Source organism: Eurosta solidaginis, chromosome 2, assembly GCF_040869045.1.
Source record: "Eurosta solidaginis isolate ZX-2024a chromosome 2, ASM4086904v1, whole genome shotgun sequence".
In the NCBI taxonomy this organism is placed as follows: domain Eukaryota; kingdom Metazoa; phylum Arthropoda; class Insecta; order Diptera; family Tephritidae; genus Eurosta; species Eurosta solidaginis.
Genome location: NC_090320.1, coordinates 44,077,739 through 44,098,847, shown reverse-complemented (window position 1 = coordinate 44,098,847; position 21,109 = coordinate 44,077,739). Strand labels below are relative to the sequence as shown.

The window sequence follows — 21,109 nt, the reverse complement described above, 5'->3', positions numbered from 1 at the left end:
CGCTGAAAGAACTTTCTGCACTAGCTACAGTGACAAGTGCAAAAGATACGTAAAGCAACACAAATGTTGGGGAAAATTGTATACAGATTTTGAACATATGTATGTAGATTAGACTGGGCCGATTTATTAACCGATATCGCGCCATCGATTTTTCGATAGGATATGGGCTCAGGAAAAAAGTTCCACTACGCAAACCCAAAAAAATAATTTTCGAGCCTGCGAAAATAAAATGGCGGAAGGGTACATTTTTCAACCAAAACACTCCTTAAAACCCAATATCGCCAATGTTTTTGCAACGGTTTTTTGAAAAAAAAAATATTTTTTGGGTTTTGGGGAGTGTTTTGGTCGAAAAATTTACCCTTAGCAACACTAAGGGATACTATCATCTCTAAGCCGATGCTAAGCAGTGACTTGTATGCACATCAATAGATCGATCATTATGTCTACACATATGTACTTACACGCAGCGGAGAGGAGACGCTCCCAAAAGTATGCAATTATAATTGTGGAAGTGTCGCTCACAAATACACGCGCATATGAGAAGCTATACACGTGCATCTGTAGTTATAATCATATGGCAGTAACTAAGTAAATTCTGGAAGAGCCTAGAAGTATGCAAACGAGAAATCACAGAGTATAAAAGCAACAACAGTAGAGGCGCGACAATCAGTTTGATTTAAGCATTCCATCTGTCGAGCAGTAGCAGTGATATTTTTGAAAGTACTTTAATAAAGGCCATTTTGCATTATTGAATAGTGGTGTTATTTATTCAACAGTTTAGTGTTTCGAACGTTAGAAGAAGATTACAAATAAGGGGAATTGCAGTAAATTCGTTACAATTGGTGTCAGAAGAGGAATTGTTGAGTAAATTCCGAAGACTTCGAATTCCACTTGGACATGGAAAAGTTGAGTGAATTGACGATCCAGCAACTGAAGGAGGAGTTGGAAGTCCGTGGATTGGCTACTTTTGGCAATAAATCCCAGCTACAAAGACGACTAAGTGTAGCTATGGTATTTGAAGTAATCAATGCTGAGGAGTATATTTTTCATTTTGATAGCGACAAAACAACAACAAAAATGGAAGAAAAAAACGAAACACCGCAGACAGTGACGAGCACAATATCTGCACAAACATCGACAATGGCATCTCAGCTGGAGTCACATGAGGCACGCATTTCAGAAATGGCGTCGCAAATTTCATCTCAATTGGAAGAACAGAAGACATATATGTCATCTCAACTGGAAGCGCAAGAGGCACGTATATCTGGAATGTCGACACAAATTTCGGAACAGGTATTATCGCAGCTCTTTGTGAAACTGGAAGAGCAGGATGCAAAAATTTTACAACTCGAGGACAAAATGTATACCGAGATAGCAGCGTTGAAAGGCCTTATGCAACAGTTACAACTAAATCGCCCAGCTGTTCCAGCGAGCAATCCGAAGGTAAAAACTCCATCTTTTGACGGTTCTGTTCCTTTCCAGGTATTCAAGCTTCAGTTTGAGAAGACGTCAGCAGTGAACAACTGGAAGATAAAGTTGCTGCACTGTTCGTGGCATTGAAAGGTCCTGCAGCTGAAATCTTACAGACAATTCCAGAGTACGAACGGAACAACTATGAAACATTGATGAGCGCTCTAGAGAGACGTTACGGAAGCGAGCATAGGAAACAGATATATCAAATTGAGTTGCAAAATCGCTACCAAAAAGCGAAAGAGACTTTGCAGGAGTTTGCGTCGGATGTCGAAAGACTGGCCAATCTAGCAAATGCGGACGCACCCGTGGAATACACCGAGAGGTAAAAATCCAGAGCTTCATAAATGGCATACGAGATGTGGAAGCGAAACGAGCTACATATGCGAATCCAAAACTAACATTTGCTGAAACGGTATCGCATGCACTGACTCAGGAAACAGCCTCACTTTTGAGTAAGCCAGCGTACAAAGCTCATCGCGTGGAAGTGGAAAGACCAGACTGGGTAGACACAATTTTGGAAGCACTGAAGTGGTTACAGCAGAAAAATGCCGGAGTTATGAAGTGTTTCAAGTGCGGTAACACAAGTCACATTGCACGTCATTGCAGCACCGGTCCTGGTATTTCCAACTTGGGTGGCCGTAAACGCAAAGCGGGAGGAGATGAGCAACAGCGTGCAAGATGTAAAAACCGAGAGCTAGCTCCAGCTGTTAAATGTCCTGTGATATCTGTCTCGCAAATTGGAAGAAAATCGAGTAGTCTTAACGTCAGAGGAAATGTGGATGGCAAAGAACGTGTACTGACTGTCGATACGGGCGCATCTCATTCCTTGATCCGATCTGATTTGGTCAACAGGAGAGTAAAGCTATTACCTGGAGCAAGATTGCGTACGATTACTGGCGAGTGTAACCAAGTCCAGGGAGAAGTGGTATGTGAAGTCTTAATTGGGGAGGTCAGGGTTCTACACAAATTCGTTGTAGCGGAGATTATTGATGAAGTCATATTGGGAGTGGACTTCTTAGTTGACCATGACATCAGGATCGACATGCAAAGAAGGATTATGCGTTATAAGAACCAGAATATACCACTTAACTTCAGTTTGGCGAAAGGGTTCAGTAGTAATCGAGTACTAGTGGAGAAGACTCGACAAAGGTTGATGGATCGAATGGGCCAAATAAAGCGAAATCAAAAGTATCTGCGAGAGAAACACTGGCATTGACAAAAACAAATGTACGCACAAAAACGAAGGAACGAATTTTCCAGAAAGAATGCAAGGGTGGTTTCAAGCCAGCGCGCACTACTGTTGTGAAACGTCAAGACGATACTGATGATGCAAAGTCAATCCGTCAAGATCAAGCTCTGCGAAGTAGTTCTTCATTGGCCAAACAACAGAGTGCGAGGGAACGATCCAGGATAATGAGTAGTAAGATGAAACGCAGGTACGATGAGAACAATGATTCGGAAGGCTTCTTGGAGGGAGATTTGGTACACTCAGAGAAAAAATGGTTCTAAAACGAACGAAACAAGTTCAAGATTAAGAACATTCGTTGACAAAAGTCTGTTAAGTACGTTTTTTCTTAACTCGTGACCGATGGGCTTGTTTTAAGAACAATTTCTCCAAGCCCACCGTTCGTCTTTTATGACCAATTTGGTATTGATGTGTGAACCTTCTGTGCTCATTTCAAGCACTATTTGTGCTTAAAATAAGATTTTTCGTTCTCACGCTTCGAGAATGACTTGTAGTCGATTTAACAGTTTTCGTTCTCAATTCAAGAACGGTTTGGGCTTCATCATTAATGGGAGGGGAAAGTATTTTTTTCAAAACGTACCCATTTATTTTTTATTAATAATAATTTTTTTGTCATAAATAAAAAATATTTATAACAAAAAAATTTGTATTATAGTCCAAAAATTTAAGAAAAAATGCATAATATGCATTTTTTCATATGTTTTTCTTATTGAGAAATTATTCTTATTTGAAGATGTAATCTGCATATATACCTAAAACATTTCATAACAAGTTTGAGAATTATATGTGCATAAGTGAATGGAACAATAATTGAACGACAAATAAAAGTTAAAACATTGGTTTAAAGAATTTTATAGTTTGACGGTGATCGAACTCGCGCCACGCGATCGCAACCACAACATCATAACCGCTGGGCCACTACGACTGCTTGATAGCTTGCGCCAAATGTTGTATTTAACATTGTAGTACACATGAATTTTACCGTTTCTTTTTACTTGAACTTAATTTAAGAACATTGTTCTTAATTTAAGAACACTGTTCTCATTAATAGAACATTTGTTCATATTTTAAGGCCAGCCGTTCCCTTTTCAAGAAAATGGTTGTCAGTTCAAGAACAAGGTTGTTGTGTTTCAAGAACAAAAAAGTAAGAACATGAAAATCTTGAATTGAGTCCGGTGGTGCTGGATTTTAGAACGGCGTTTTTCTCTGAGTGTACTGTTATACAACCCTCACCGGCGGAAAGGGGTTCCATCCAAAATTCGGTGCAGTTGGGAAGGCCTGTACAAAGTTGTGAAGAAGATCAGTGATACCATCTACCGCACACAAACCATTGGGATACCACGAAGTAGAAGAGTGGTACATTTGGAGATGCTAGCGGCGTTTAGATCGGGACGATCAGACTTAGGTCGAGGGCAGTGTGACGAATATTAGCAACACTAAGGGATACTATCATCTCTAAGCCGATGCTAAGCAGTGACTTGTATGCACATCAATAGATCAATCATTATATCTACACATATGTACGTACACGCAGCGGAGAGGAGACGCACAAACACATGCAGATATCTTATCTGATATGCTCCCAAAAGTATGCAATTATAATTGTGGAAGTGTCGCTCACAAATAGACGCGCATATGAGAAGCTATACATGTGCATCTGTAGTTATAATTATATGGCAGTAACTAAGTAAATTCTGGAAGAGCCTAGAAGTATGCAAACGAGAAATCACAGAGTATAAAAGCAACAACAGTAGAGGCGCGACAATCAGTTTGATTTAAGCATTCCATCTGTCGAGCAGTAGCAGTGTTATTTTTGAAAGTACTTTAATAAAGGCCATTTTGTATTATTGAATAGTGGTGTTATTTATTCAACAGTTTAGTGATCCGAACTTTAGAAGAAGATTACAAATAAGGGGAATCGCAGTAAATTCGTTACAATACAGATGGCATTTAACAATTCCAACGGTGACAGACCTTTATCAAAAGTTGCTTCGTAGATGTCTTTCAAGTGAATTATTTCGCATTCTAAGCTTTGAGAAATTTCCGACTTGTATTTTGCGACAAATTTTGCTGCGCTCGCCCGAACCGTAGTTTCATCCATGTCTTTAAATTGCCACAAAAAGGAAAACGTCTCGTTCAAATTTCTCATAGCTGCAAATCGTTTAGTAATGCCAGTGATTACCTAATCAACGATCACCAGGAATGTATTGTTTTTAAAATCAAACTCTGAATCATCCGTAATCAGCTCATTTAAATTATCTTCAGAACGTGTTTTGGGTTTTCTGTTTCGAATGTCCGGAAACTTTGGCGAGATGTTCGATTGAGTAGCAACTGTTTTGCATTCGTTTAAAGTTGTTTCCCATTGGTTCCTGATCAACTTCAAATCAGCTAATAAGGCATCTAGATGGCGGACCTCAACATCTATGGTGGCGTCTCTAGCTTGGAGGACCACGTTTCTTTCATTAATGGTAGTCAGCATTTTGAACCAAATTGAGGACAGCAAGATACATTCGAACTTTTTGATGTAATTGAGAATGCCGGTAACATCGCCGAATGCTTGCGCAGTGAAATTTGGCTTTTGGCTGAAAGACTATGAAGAGAGCTCGGTACCTTTTTTTAAGGATGTCCCATCGTTGTGGACTGCTGCTGAAAATAGTAAATAATTTTTATACAACTCCGAAGAAAATAATTGCAGCCGTACAACAATCTGCAACATCAAGACCACATAAATTCAGACTGTGGGTTGCACAAGGCGAATAATCAGCATTCGAGTTCTTGTCGAGAATGTGATGTTGTGCTCCGTTGTAAGCTCCTTTCATATTGGCGCCGTTATCGTACCCGTGTGCACGACAATCTTTTAATGGGATTTCATATTTACCTAGAGTATGACAAATCACCGATTTCGTGGTTACAATTCACGAAATCCAAAAACCGTTCTTGAATTGTAAAATTTGTTGCTTTCGAATTGAAATGGAGTTAGCGCAAAATAAACGTAGTCAACGTGACTAGCATCAGACATAGCATCAACGATATTAGCAAAATTCTTGGCCTTCTTGCGTTGATCTAATATAGTTGCCCTCACGTGCTTTGCACAAATTTCTATAAACTCGTTCTGAATGTCTGGGGAAAAATAGTGAACTTGTAAACGTTTGTGCTACTGTTGTGAAATCTGAACTTTCTCCAAATGATCTCTAAGTATAGGATCATAACGGCTTATGAGATCTTAGATGCCCAAAAAATGTCCAATGTTTCGTTCTGTTTCGTTCACCAAGATATATACTTTCGCCTTTGAAAGCTAGGCCTCTTTCATTATTCACGGTACCGATATCGAAGTAGTTTAAGTAATCTGGACTTTGATATAGAGTTGGTGGTATTTTTGGAAGACATTTTGAAGATGAACATTCATCAGTGTCACCACGAAAACTTTACGATTTCCGATTCATGTAAACATACATTTTTGTTTGATGTTTTTTATTTTATTGTCATTATCAATATTCGTTGCTTTTGAAATTCGGCTTAAAATTTGCACATGGAACAATTAAAGACTCTTCTGAATTAAAAAAAAATTGCTTAGTACCTCTAAATCGCGGGCCCTCTGAGAAACTCCGGGCCCGGGGGAATCCCCCATTCCCCCTCCCCTATCTTCGGGCCTGGGTACTAGCCCGACAATCTCGGCAACTATTAACATGACCACATTAAACCTTCTAGGCCATCCCGCCCCCACCCCCTAGTTCCTTGAGGAATTTAGGGTCGCCTGAGCTTCCTAGGGCTTAAGCCAATTGCTGCTTCTATATCTGACAGCTGTACCACTCCTAAGAGCTGGAGTCTTAGCCTAGCAAGTGCAGCGCACGACCATAGAACGTGCTCGATTGTTTCGCACTTCCTACATCTGCTATCACTGACCAAACCTAATTTAAAGGCATGTGACGCCAGAAGGCAGTGTCCAGTCAGAATACCCGTCATGAGTCTACAGTCGTCTCTTTTTAATAATAGAAGCAACTTTGTTAGTCTAAGGTTGTAAGACCTACACATAATCTTCGACACTTTACAGCCCCGCGCTTGAAGAGGAGATAGCATCATCATCGATTCTGCGAATACATTTTCTAATGCTTGGTCTGGCCTTTCATTGCAAATAAGAACTACCATCTCCACGTATAGCCAGTCATCATATATTCAAATGTCCATTCACTCCTTCGTTTCCACCGCTTAGCTTGATTAAATTTAAACTGTGCTTGTTCTCAGTTTTTTACAATACCGCGGGCTCTGACACGGTAAAAGTACTATCATATGTCGAGTTTGCGAGCTCGGGGTCTTCGCCACTTATCTTTAAGTCTACTTCACCGTTTAAACCATTGCCCATTTGGCACTTCTATCGTCGAAATAACGAGAAAGCCCGTTAGCACTTCGTACAATGTCGTCCCGTCTGACGGAGCTAAACACGTTTTCAAGGCTCTCTCCGGCAGCTACACTTTTCACTGGTCAACCCTTCCTAATCTTCTTAAGCTAGAGTGAGGCGTTGTTTACCGAGGAGGCTCACCTAGTTGCATATGCTCGTATCCTATCAGCTCACAAAGTCCATGTAGACCCTAATCTTGTGCAAGACTGTCCCAAGTTCTTTCTCGCTGAGTAATTGCACGTCAGGACCTTTATCATAGTTCTTATCTCCATGTTTGGTTTGTAAGACAACCAGTATTCCAACAATATATATACATATAACCCTAAAAGAAATGAAATACTCACTTATTTATGAAGTCCTTGGCTTTTTTCATATCAGTAAATGATTTATAGCGCGCAGTCGGGATACTATGCCGCAGCATAAAGTCTTTAGCCCATTTTTTATCCGCTTCAATTTGAGCGCCTTGCTTGTTGGGACCGAAACAACGTACACCAGCCTTATTGAGAGCATCACCAAGACCATTGGACAATGGATCTTCTGGACCGACAATAACCAAATCTATTGATTGTTTTTTACACCAAGAAGCGATAGCCTGAAAAAAATGAAGTTGTATTAACAACGTTCCAAGGTGTTTATCAAATATAGAAGATGTTTATGGACCCAATAATCTTTGTGAGCCCGTAAGAGCAATAAAATGGAAAAACTATTGATAGGAGGCATGTGTAGACATCAGAAGCCGAACAGTATTCATACAACTTTAGAGCTCAAAACAGTAAATGAGACCATGCGTAAATTGTTATTAACTCCTCCTCTTCTAAAACTATTTTTATTTTCCTAGGTGGGATCTTCTGATTGTGAGTTACTAGCACGTGTTAGTTCGTATGCGTATTCAAAGTCTCTGCAACTACTTAGTCTGTTAATTTCATAACAAAGTCGATAATCTCGCACTATGTAGATAATAAAAACATCAATTACTTAACAACAATCTCTTAACTTAGCTGTTTTTAGCTTATTAATGACTTGATACGGCTTCCTGATTAAATTGAGATAAGTGCAACAAGTTGATTATTAAAACTTTGGCCTCTGAAGGGGTGTCAACATTGCCATTATAAGATTTCTTTTCATTCTTAAATATAAACGATGACCATAAAGTTATGCCACAGGCGATGCGAAGTCTTTGTTGAATATCGTACAGAGAAGGAGACACGTAGTCTAGCTCGTACAACAACTGCAGACGGAAGTGCAATGAGAGCATAACCCGCCTACTATTAACTACTATTACACAGTGTCATCTTTAAGCAGGGCTGTTCAAAAGTTGTTATATTGAAGTAAAAATCAGAATACATATACAAAATTATATGTACACTGAAACTTTTTTAAATTGAAAATAAATAATAGTTTAAAAAACTAAAAAACACGCTTTTATAGCTAACCGAACTAAAAAATAGAAAATAATTTTCAATTAAAAAGAGTTTATATAACAGTAGTAGAAGGTCAAACAATCATTTATAGTTAATCAACTGAAAATAAAATTATAATAATATTTGAGTTATTAACAGAATATTTTAATTCAGATTAAAAAGCGTTTTTTAGTTCGGTTAGCTATAAACGCGTGTTTTTTTAGTTTTTTAAACTATTATTTGTTTTTAATTTTTTAGTTCAAGTAATTTTAAAAGTTTTAGTCGAGAGTGATGAAACCTCGAAACGCCAGCGGTCCATGGATGAATCCAACCCCACGGCACCGAAAACGGCGAAGACGCAGGGAGGCTGAACGCGGTCTTTCGCCGAAATTGCCAAGGGTCGGCAGATCATTGGCATTGTAGACGAGAGCAGCGAAGATGGCAGGATCTCGAAACAACAGTGGAAGTGGATCGAGGCCGCGCTCGCTACGGTGGCCGTTAAGGTTAAGAAAGACAACCCTGGTCCACCGCCATCTTACACCGATGGTTCCAAGGCAATGTCAAGCTAATTGCCTGTGACGACGCCAGGCCAGTAAGCCTCTATAGGGCCGCCGTCACGCTGATAGGGGTGGTATATCCGGGCGCATGCCTCAAGGTAGTGGAGGCGCATAATATCCCCTCACGACCAAGGGCTAGAGCCTGGGTTCCAGTGACGCCAACGGACCCAGCTGACATCCTGGAGCTGCTCCCGGAGTACAACCCGCCACAGGTTTGGAAGTCAACCCGGATAAAACCGAGCTTGTCCTCTTCACGAGGATGTACAAAGTAACAAATCTTACACCGCCAAGAATTGGGGGTACGTTCTTAGCGTTTAGCGATCAAGTCAAGTATTTGGGAGTCATTCTGGATAGGAAGCTATTATGGAGTGACCATATAGTGGAGCGATACAAGAAGGCAGCAGCAGAACTGTTCACCTGCAAGAGGACAATTGGCACCTCCTGGGGATTCTCCATTAAGGCGACCTACTGGATTTACACAGCCATTGTGCGCCCGATTCTTCTTTATGGTGCCTTGGTCTGGTGGCCTGCACTAGCTAAAAGTACCTATCTTAAAATGCTTCAAAAGGTGCAACGGAGTTCGGAGCTCTGCATTACCGGGGCTCTAGGCTCCACTCCAGATTCCGTTATATACATACATGGATACATAGATACATAGATAGATACAGGCTAAGCTAATAAAAGCGTGTTAAAAAGGGCTCCAGTATGCTCTTTCGTGGATGTGCCATGCATCCACTTCTATCATTAATAAAGGAATGCGTTTTTCGCATTATGTGCAGGGTTTCAAATCTATGGCCATTTGGGGTGGTCATAAGTTCAATTGACCTTATGTCCGTTAACCTTATGTCACCCCACCATCACATTATTGCATTGTCATCGAGCCTTAATGCAAAGTTTCAATCAAACTTATGGCCACTCAAAATGGTAATAACGCCAATTGACCTTATGGCCATTGACCTTATGTCACCACACCATCACATTAATGCATTGTCATCGAGCCTTGATACGTGTGCAAAGTTTCAATCAAACTTATGGCCATTCAAAGTGGTAATAAGGCCAACTGACCTTATGGCCGTTGACCTTATGTCACCGCACCATCACATTAATGCATTGTCATCGAGCCTTGATACGTATGCAAAGTTTCAAATTAATCAGACTTTGAAAATTAAGCTCAAAGATTCCGTTACATACAGGCCAAGCTAATAAAAGCGTGTTAAAAAGAAATATATATGTCGCCGGTGGTTACACTTTTCATTATTCTCCGCGTGTACAACTTGTCTACACTAAGGCTGAGTAACACGGCACTGTGCTGTGTTATTGTGTTAACACTCAGTAATGTGTGGCACGCACACGCACACTTATCGATTAATTTATAACACAGTGGCACGCTCGATGGCACAAACACAGTAACACGCTCTATAGCACAGAGAATGACACTCAGATCGTAAGTGCACATACATACATAGTCCATTGTGCTTGTGTGTTGATTGTATTGCTTTCCAATGACACTTCACTCAAAACATATTTATACACATGATACAAATATTACAAGATAAAACCGGTGAGAGGATATTGACAAGATCTTAAAATTCTCACTACGCTCTCATAATTTTTATTTTACTTTGATTTTTTCATAAAAAAATGGTGTCCACAGGGGCACTTACTATCCTCTTGATCAGATGATATGACTTTGAAAAATTGGAGTATGAAAGAAAATAAATGTTGCCATGATTTAATCTTCTAAATGGCGTCAAACGTGGCGTTAGAGGTAAGTAACACAGTACTGTGCTCTGATATTGTGCCTACACTCATATCGACTTTCGATAATCAGTTATAACACAATTGTGTCAACACAATGTGTTAACACTGCAAAGTGTGCCTGTGCTACTGTGTTAACACTCAAAAAATAGTGTCATTACCCACCACTAGTCTACACACTTTTAATTTAGAAACTGTCCTAAAACACATTTTGCTTTTCAAAGCTTGCTATTCACTTTTCCTAGCTCACTATGATTTTACTTTACAATATTGCGTAGTTACTTTTCTGCAACAGGTATTATTTGACAAGTGTTTTTCCAAACAAGTGTTTTCCAAACAAGTGTTTTCCAAACAAGTGTACCACCATTGTTCCGCTCTGGCAATACATTATTGCCAGACAAAGCATAAAGGATTTCCGACATATATATTTTTTTTAATGTTTAAGGAATTTTGATGGTCCCTAATGAACAAATTTTGAATCAAAATTTGTTTCAGTGCTACAATATTTTTTAAAAATTGTTTGTTGTCAATTGGTTAGTGTAAATTTGAATATCATACCGAAGTGCCTTGGCTTCATATGGAAGTGCTTTTTCTTTGCACTTTCATATGAAATTCAGGCACTTTAATATGAATCGAATTTATATGTGAGGGCATATGGAAGTGCTATGAAATTTTTCATTTATATTCAAAGAGTGAATTTGTATCTGTGCCTATTCTTCAGGCAAAACAAACAAAAAGTGCAGCAAAATTAGAATATGTGCAAGACGTCTCAAATATGAAAAACTACTTGAATCCGAATGGTTGTACCCAACCCATTTCATTTTAATAAAAACAAGTAAGGAAGGCTAAGTTCGGGTGTAACCGAACATTGCATACTCAGCTGAGAGCTTTGGAGAATAAGGGAAAATCACCATTTAGCAAATAGAACCTAGGGTAACCCTTGAATGTGTTTGTATGACATGGGTTTCAAATGGAAGGTATTAGAGAGTATTTTAAAAGGGAGTGGGCCATAGTTCTATAGATGGACGCCATTTCGGGATATCGCCATAAAGGTGGACCAGGGGTGACTCTATAATGTGTTTGTACGATATGGGTATCAAATGAAAGGTGTTAATGAGTATTTTAAAAGGGAGCGGGCCTTAGTTCTATAGGTGAACGCTTTTTCGAGATATTGCCGTAAAGGTGGACCAGAGGTGACTCTAGAATTTGTTTGTACGATATAGGTATCAAATGAAAGGTGTTAATGATTATTTTAAAAAGGAGTGGGCCTTAGTTCTATAGGTGGGCGCCTTTTCGAGATATCGCCATAAAGGTGGACCAGGGGTGACTCTATAATGTGTTTGTACGATATGGGTATCAAATTAAAGGTATTAATGAGGGTTTTAAAAGGGAGTGGCCCTTAGTTGTATATGTGAAGGCGTTTTCGAGATATCGACCAAAATGTGGACCAGGGTGACCCAGAATATCATCTGTCGGGTACCGCTAATTTATTTATATATGTAATACCGCGAACAGTATTCCTGCCAAGATTCCAAGGGCTTTTGATTTCGCTCTGCAGAACTTTTTCATTTTCTTCTACTTAATATGGTAGTTGTCACACCCATTTTACAAAGTTTTTTTATTTTGCGTCAATAAACCAATCCAATTACCATGTTTCATCTCTTTTTTCATATTTGGTATAGAATTATGAAATTTTTTTCATTTTTCGTATCGAAAAAGTGGGCGTGGTCATAGTCGGATTTCGGCCATTTTTTATACCAAGATAAAGTGAGTTCAGATAAGTACGTGAACTAAGTTTAGTAAAGATATATCGATTTTTGCTCAAGTTATCGCGTTAACGGTCGAGTGGAAGGACAGACAGTCGACTGTGTATAAAAATCGTTATCGTCATAGAATCTATGCTCCTACCAAATTTCACGAGGATTGGTAAATTTTTGTTCGACTTATGGCGTTGATAGTATTCAAGACAAATTAAATGAAAAAGGGCGGAGCCACGCCCATTTTGAAATTTTCTTTTATTTTTGTATTTTGTTGCACCATATCATCACTGGAGTTGAACGTTGACATAATTTACTTATGTATATACTGTAAAGATATTAAATTTTTTGTTAAAATTTGACTTAAAATTTTTTTTTTCAAAAGTGGGCGTATTCTTTATCCGATTTCGCTAATTTTTAAATAGCACATATATTGTAACAGTAGTAACGTTCCTGCCAAATTTCATCATGATATCTACAACGACTGTTTTATATAAAAGATTTTAAAAGGGTCGTGGACGAATAAAATAAGCTAAATGGCTTTGCAAAAAATGGCTTTATATCAATGGTATTTCATTTAAGAAGTGGATTTGTAAAAGTAAATAGGAAAAACTTCAAAGTTAAAAAAATGGGCGTGGCACCGCCCCTTTTATAACTAAGCAATTTTCTGTAAACACGATAACTTGAGTAAATTTTGAGGTATCTTAATGAAATTTGATATGTAAGTTCCTGGGCACTCATCTCAGATCGCTATTTAAAATGAACGAAATTGGACTATAACCACGCTTACCTTTTCGATATCGAAAATTTCGAAAAACAGAAAAAGTGCGATAATTCATTAACAAAGACGGATAAAGCGATGAAGCTTGGCAGGTGGGTTGACCTTATGACGCAAAATAGAAAATTAGTAAAATTTTGGACAATGGACGTGGCACCCACTTTTAAAAGAAAGTAATTTAAAAGTTTTGCAAGCTCTAATTTGGTCCCGTTGAAGATATCATGATAAGATTTGGAAGGAAAGTTACTCCTATTACTATATGTGTTCTAAATAAAAATTAGAAAATCGGATGACGAACACGCCCACATAAAAAAAATTTTAAAAGTAAAATTTTAACCAAAAATTGAATATCTTTACAGTATATAAGTAAATTACGTCCACATTCACCTGCAGTAATGATATGGTGCAACAAAATACAAAAATAAAATAAAATTTCAAAATGGGCGTGGCTCCGCCCTTTTTCATTTAATTTGTCTAGAATACTTTTAATGCCATAAGTCGAACAAAAATTTACCAATCCTTGTGAAATTTGGTAGGGCCATAGATTCTATGACGGTAATTATTTTCTGCGAAAATGGGCGAAATCGGTTGAAGCCACGCCCAGTTTTTATACACAGTCGACCGTCTGTCCTTCCGCTCGGCCGTTAACGCAATAGCTTGAGCAAAAAGCGTCATATCACTTACTTATCTGAACTCACTTTATCTTGGTATAAAAAATGGACGAAATCAGACATGACCACGCCCACTTTTTCGATATCGAAAATTACGAAACATGAAAAAAATGCCATAATTCTATACCAAATATGAAAAAAGAGATGAAACATGGTAATTGGATTGGTTTATTGACGCAAAATATAACTATAGAAAAAACTTTATAAAATGGGTGTGACACCTACCATATTAAGTATAAGAAAATGAGAAAACGTTCTGCAGGGCGATATCAAAAGCCCTTGGAATCATGGAAGGATTTTGGCTAATCCTTCTATGTTAGTCCGGTCTTAAGGGTAGTTTTTTTACTGGGATTTTAAACTTCAGTTAAAACTCAGTTTAATCTTGCCACTTTGCCAATTAACATACAATTTTAGCGATTATCTCAGTTAAGCGCCAAAGTGTCAGAATTAAATCCATTAACTTATTCACTACATACAAAGATCTGAGCTGTAGACTTTGAAGTAACCAAAGATAAGATAATGCAGCGGGAGACAATTCTTCGAGCTCTTATTAAAACACCCTACATAAAGTTTATTCAAAAATAATTCAATGTCCAACGTATTAAAACTACTTGGAGGCAGTAAAAACCAAACACTACGTTCACTACAACAACAACACATTACCATAGCGCCAAAAACAGTAAAACATATGGAAGTGCTAATGATTAATTAACTTGGATTAGGATGAATAAAGAGAAATTTTCATAAACGATATATATAGTTTTATATACACACATATGTAAATACAAATTTAAACAGATTGGAAAAACAATGAGCAAAAAAGGTAAACAAAAAGAAATTTGCTCGAGGGCGAATTTTAGTCATTCGACTTTTGGAGTGATTTTAAGAAAAATGTTTTTATACCAAAAATTATCTGTTATGGAAAATGTGAAAATTCGAGATGGGCCAACGTATTAAAAACAGTAGTGTTTTAAAAAAAATTTTCCCACTTTTCAATTGTCTATACAAACTGCATGGGAAATTCTGCTGTAAAACAAAACAAAATCTGTAACAGAGGGTTCTACAACAAAATTCTGAAACAGGGCATTTTTAAATATTCTGAACTAACTTTGGCCATGAAAAGCCGTATTTTTTCTTATTTTTCGAAGTTTCGATATCGATTCTTTCAAGTCGGTGTAGTTGCTAAGTGAGTTTGTTAATGTATATTAGCAAGCACAACCTCACTACTAAATTTGAACATGATATCCTCAACCGCTTAGGATTTATCGCTTAAAAGATTTTCAAATTTTCTTTTAAATGTAGGCGGTGCTGGACCCACATTCCACAATTTTGCCAAATTTCTATTTCTTATGATAAAGTCAACCAACATATCAAGTTTCATCAGTTTATCAGCTTTTTGTAATAAATTATCGCATTTTTTACTTTTTTAACATTTTCGATACCGAAAAAGTGGGGGTGGTTATCGTCAGATAAAGCGCGTTTTCAGTACAGCTCCCTTCTGCACCCGGAACAGCCTGTATATTACGTAAAGATATCTCAATTGTTACTCAAGTTATCGTGTTAACGGACAGACGGACGGACATGGCTAAATCAAGATAGTTTTCGATGCAGGTAATTTTGATATAAAAAGTCTATATCTAGTTCGATTACTTCATGCCATTAAGTACTATCGTTAACCAATCAAAGTTATAATACCTTGTTGTACAAGCACACGTTGGGTATAAAAACCACGAGCCCTAACAGCAACTTAAGTGTAACAAGCAAAAATAAAATTTTAAAATAAAAGGGTTTTCAAGGTGCCACCCCATGTTTCCAAGGAACACGATTCCCAAGAAAAAAATTGGTACTATCTGACCCCTTGTATTGTAGGTAACATAATCCCCGTGTTCCAATAAAATAAAATTTTAACATGCAAATACAGGAACAAACAATTGTGCCTTAACCTAAAAATCGTGAAAATTTATGGTTATAAGTCACCATTAACTGGTCCTTAATGGTGCCATACCATAACGCTAACGCCATAACCATATCATAGCCAACCAATTGGTTTTTGGTTTCTCGCCATATCCATAACCTAAAAATATTTGAGTTGATGAATTTAATAACTTTTTGTAGATTTTATTCATTGTTTTGGATACGTTATGACTAAGAGACTTATTTTTTGTAGAATATGTTTGTAATTTTTTGCGTTTTCTTCATTTTTATCAAATTTTCACGATTTTTAGGTTAAGGCACCATTAATCGATCACATTGGAGATGGTTATGGATATTTGTATGGTTATGACTATGGCGTTAGGGTTAAGGAAGTTTAATTGGCCTTTTAATCGATTACATTGATTTCCATAAGGTAGGTTCGATCAGCTGTTTTATCTGGTTATGGTTTTACGGTTATAAGTCACCATTAATTGGCCCTTAAAGCACCTTCTGTTGTAAACTTTTTTTTTGTTGGTTACACTAAAATTGCTGTTAAAGCTAGATAAATTGTTGAATCACTCTAGTAGCTACGTATAAATTTTAAATCCACATAATAAATCAAACATACCTCAAAGTCTTTGACATTTACACCGCTGAGATTTATACATTTCTGTACCTGTGCAATGCCATGGCTACCAGGTAATGCATAAATCTTCACCACCCGTTCACTCTGAGATAATTTCCAACAAATCGCATGTTCACGACCACCGCTACCAATCACCAATAATTGTTTGCCACCAACGAGTGATGCTTTCGATGACGATGACATATTCATTTAGCTTTCCGGCCTTTTCACGTTAATAAGGAACGAAATTTTTAATTTTGTAAATAAGGATTAAATAATTTTGAAACACACTTAAGACGCAAGATTTCATTCGTTTTAATAATTTTTGACAATAGCATCAAATGCGTAGCACAATTAAATTAATGCCGTTAAATGGGCGATTTTTTAACTAATCATAGATGTCACTCATGACACACTCTGTAGTATAGCGTATTTAACGGACAAGTACAAAGAAATTTTGTTTGATGTTGTTGCTGTTTTAATTTAAGCTGCAGTTACTCACCGACGTGTAGAACGTACGCATACGTTTGTTGTACGTACACACATTTGAGCGTAATTTATGTCCGTAGTGGCACCGAAAAAAATGTTGCCATTGACCTGTTTGAATGCATGCTTATGGAAACGTCAACTTTTTCTATTTTAATTTTTGATGTTGTAAAAGGCTGGAATTAATATTAAATAAGTACAAATAGATTACATATTTATAATCTGCACTTTTACATAATTATTTCGAATTATTTTCACAATTTTTCAAACTTTAATTAGGTGTTTTTGCATAAAATTGCACACGGTCAGAAATTAGCGCACAAAAGTTTACTAGACAACTCTGTCTAGTGAGAGAGCGACCAGCTGACACGTTCTTACGGAAAAAATTAAAATTGTTTTGATTTCTACGTTCCGGGCTACGTACTCGGCGACTCTTCGTTTACATTGCACATTCATAAGATAGGCCATGTCAGCTGACACGTTTTTTGTACGTACGTTCGTGGGTAACTGCAGCTTTACTCCACAACGTTCTGTGGCAATGAACGCGATTTGTATTGGCGCTGCACAGTGGGAAATTTAAGTGAAATAATTTATTTAATAATATAAGTTCAAAATACAATATCAAACTTTCGCTGGACGGGGCACGTATCACATAGTCCGAATTAGAGCTTACGATTTCTCGAAATTGTTCGAGAAGAGATTTCTCGTGAATCCTTCTCGCGAGATTCTCGAATCTCGAATTACTCGTAAGGCGCGCGAGCTCCTCGACATTCAACTTAATCGATTCATTGGCTGTTTTATATAGAGCTTACGATTTCTTCTGGAGCACAAGCGAAAATTTCCACAAAACCTCAACTTTAAAATACCGAAATGTATAGAGCACTGCCAATGCAGCGACTGAATTGAAAGTCGAGAAACTCGCGAGTATTACAAGTATTTCGAGAGTCGAGAATCTCGCGAGAAGCCGTGTTCTCGATTTGTCGTAAAAAAAAATAAAATATTGTGAACAAAATTATATGTATAATAAATATGTTTTGAGTTAAATGTCATTGGAAAGTAATATAATCAAAAAATTTCACAAGTAAAAAAACCAAGTGTATAAATACTGTCCGTACGGCACTTAAATTTATGTCGAGAAGCTCGCGAGATTTACGAGTACTTCGAGACACGAGTCGAGTTCTCGATTTCTCGGATCTCGGTTTTATTCGAGAAAAAGTCGTAACTCTAGTCCGAACTTCGGAATTTCGCAGCCGAATTTTAAGTAATTTTCCAATAAGGTAGACCCCTCAACGAAATTGGTAATTTTGAGGTCTATTTCTAGGTAGCTTCCTGGTAAGCTATTAACTTGAGATTTTAAACATTATTCTGAAGTCAACGCAAGTGCAGTACATATTACGATAGGTCCCGCTATGGGGTGCATGGGTAGGTTGAAATGGCCGGTCCATGAGTACCTCACATAGACTGAATGTGTCCGTAGTGTTGGGTGCATGGGTCAAAATATTAAGGAATATCATACGAAACGGGATCATCTTTCGAGCGATTTCTAAGAAACCTCTCACTGTCCTAATTGAAACCTGACAAATAGTTGAGAACTCGGTGATAATGCAAAATATTATGATAAAGTTGATATCGGAACGAGATATTCAGAAAATTGGTTAAAAAATGGTAGAATATTAATGAAATGTTGAAAAAGATAAGATAGTATTCCGTACTTATAACTATATATGTGGCTAATATATTTGTCTCGACTACAATTTGCTTTTTCAGAGGGAACAAATTTGTCACCACAGAATGTTGTCGCTTTGTCAGAAACAATTTAATTTGTCAGAGTCAATTGGTTTGTTTTAAGCACAAGAGTAAAATAATACACGATTCACACATTCATGTTACTATCCGCATTTAATGTAGTTTTTCCATTATAAATTATAATATTCAGTCAAGACTTCTTGCATTATCCTATAGAAAAACAAGCCACATTGGGATTGGTGTTTTTCTCCTCTTCCTTCGAATTTATTAAAATCTGGGACATTACATCAAAATTCGGAACATTTCCCGGATTTCCGGGACGCATGGTCACCCTACCTTAAGGCGTTATTCAATCGAATTCTTAGTTAGTGCGTTTATAAAAACTAGAACTCCGAAACAGGTTATTCAAAAATTTCGGCTATTTGGGAGCCAACAGAGAATCACTCTTTTCAACTTAACTCAGTAGATAATTGGGGCCTTTCCTCTGACGACGAACAAAAGTTACGCGTTATACCGCCCATATAATAAGGACGATTTTGAAAGATAATGGAGTGACATACTTTGTAGAAATTTTATTTGGCAGTTTTTTCGTCCTTTCCGCATGCCCACGCCATGAAACATAGGAAATTTGATAAAAAAACTTTACGAGCTTTACCCAAATACAAACATTGTGAACAAAATAAAAGTTCAACGGAAGCACTCCCGTATTTGGAAGCAGAAAAAGGTGATATAGATACTGATATAGTAAAACAGGTAGAGGAAGACTTGATACTCCAAATTGGCGAGTTATCGATAAGAATGGATGTCTCTAAAATCAAAAACAAAACTAGAATATATTTCAAAACACAAACCAAAATAATTTTGCAGAACGTAACCAAAGACCTAACATAAACATAGCAAAAACGGAAAAATGAACTGGAACGAATTTTGAATAAATCTGAAACTTTTTGTACTACATATCACGCCATCGATTTTTCGATCGGATTTGGGCCCAGGAAAAAAGTTCCACTACGCATACCCAAAAAAATAATTTTCGAGCCTTCAAAAAAAATGGCGGAAGGGTCAATTTTTCGACCAAAACACTCCCGAAACCAAAAAAATATTTTTTTGTTTCAAAAAACTGTTATCGCCAACGTTTCTACAAAGGTTTTTTGAAAAAAAAAGAAATATTTTTTGGGTTTTGGTCGAAAAATTTACCCTTTCGCCATTTTTTTCGCAGGTTTGAAAATTATTTTTTGGGAATGCGTAATGGAACTTTTTTTCCTGAGCCCATATCCTATCGAAAAATCGATGGCGCGATATCAGTTAACTTTCGTCCATACAAATCGACCCAGGTTAGTCTACAAGTTCCTATTTTTTGATATTTCAAACTTCTTAAAACAATTTTAAGAATACTAGACTAAGTGCTCTGTTAAGTTTATATTTTAAACCGAATAGAATTAAAAAACATAGTAGTAAATTGAGCGGTTTCCAATTTAGGTCAAACTAGTTTGAAAAATTGCCTAAACCGTTGAATGGTTTGAAATTTTGGCTCGAACTTTAACTGTATATGTTTTATTTCTTGTTGTTAGTCTTGATAACATTCGATTTTACAAAGATATACCTATGTACATATTTATGTGCCAATATCTGAACTTTTGCAGGTGTTCTTATTCACTGCCAAGATAATTGATTTTAATACAAGTTTCTTCAAAATGTCCCACTGTGTGCTGTTCGTTCGCAAATAAACCCACGTGCTTCACAATTGATATGATGTATGCAAATGTGTATGTATTTAGGATATATACTATATAGTTTCTATAACACGTTTTTTGTTGTTATTTATATAGACACCCAATCTCGCCGGGTTTTTGTTGCTTTTATTATTTTTTCTTCACTTACAAGAATTATTCGATTTAAACAACTTTTAAACTTGATAGCTCGAGAATAGAACTGCGCGAGTTTTGTACGCGAAATATGGAGTAGGTAACAGCAAGTACTAATTTTTTATATAGTAATATATTATATGTATGTATTTAAAATAAAATTATGTTATATATAAAATCAGAGCGCCACTGAGAACCAGAACCGAAACCAACGGTTGGCAAATGAACACTGATACCTCAACGCTTCGTGGTCGGATAGGTACTCGCTCAATTATCGACTTAGTCACATACAAATGGTTGATGGAGTCACGATAATGGATGGATGACTGCTTGTTCGATCGTTTGTGTAATGGGCTCGACCGTCAAAATGGACTGCCTGCCGTTTAACTTGTTTCTGTCTTACGTGTTTTTTCATTGTTTATAACGCTTCCCAAATA

General features: G+C 37.2%; 1 protein-coding gene across 3 annotated transcripts in view; it reads right to left on the bottom strand.

The window, feature by feature from the left end:
• The window catches only part of Gart (trifunctional purine biosynthetic protein adenosine-3 Gart), a 39,540-nt gene extending 18,638 nt beyond the window's left edge, over positions 1-20,902 (bottom strand). The window contains exons 1-4 of one of the 3 annotated variants that reach the window (XM_067765175.1): positions 20,689-20,902; positions 17,078-17,237; positions 16,579-16,798; positions 7,460-7,707 (exon numbers count right to left, since the gene is read on the bottom strand). In XM_067765175.1, the coding sequence (XP_067621276.1) occupies positions 7,460-7,707; positions 16,579-16,785 (455 nt within the window). In that variant the 5' untranslated portion in view covers positions 16,786-16,798; positions 17,078-17,237; positions 20,689-20,902. Of the gene's footprint in view, positions 1-7,459; positions 7,708-16,578; positions 16,807-17,077; positions 17,238-20,688 lie in introns of all 3 variants that reach the window. The other 2 variants (XM_067765176.1, XM_067765174.1) reach the window with 2 other exon arrangements.
• Between the last annotated feature and the right edge of the window lie 207 nt (positions 20,903-21,109).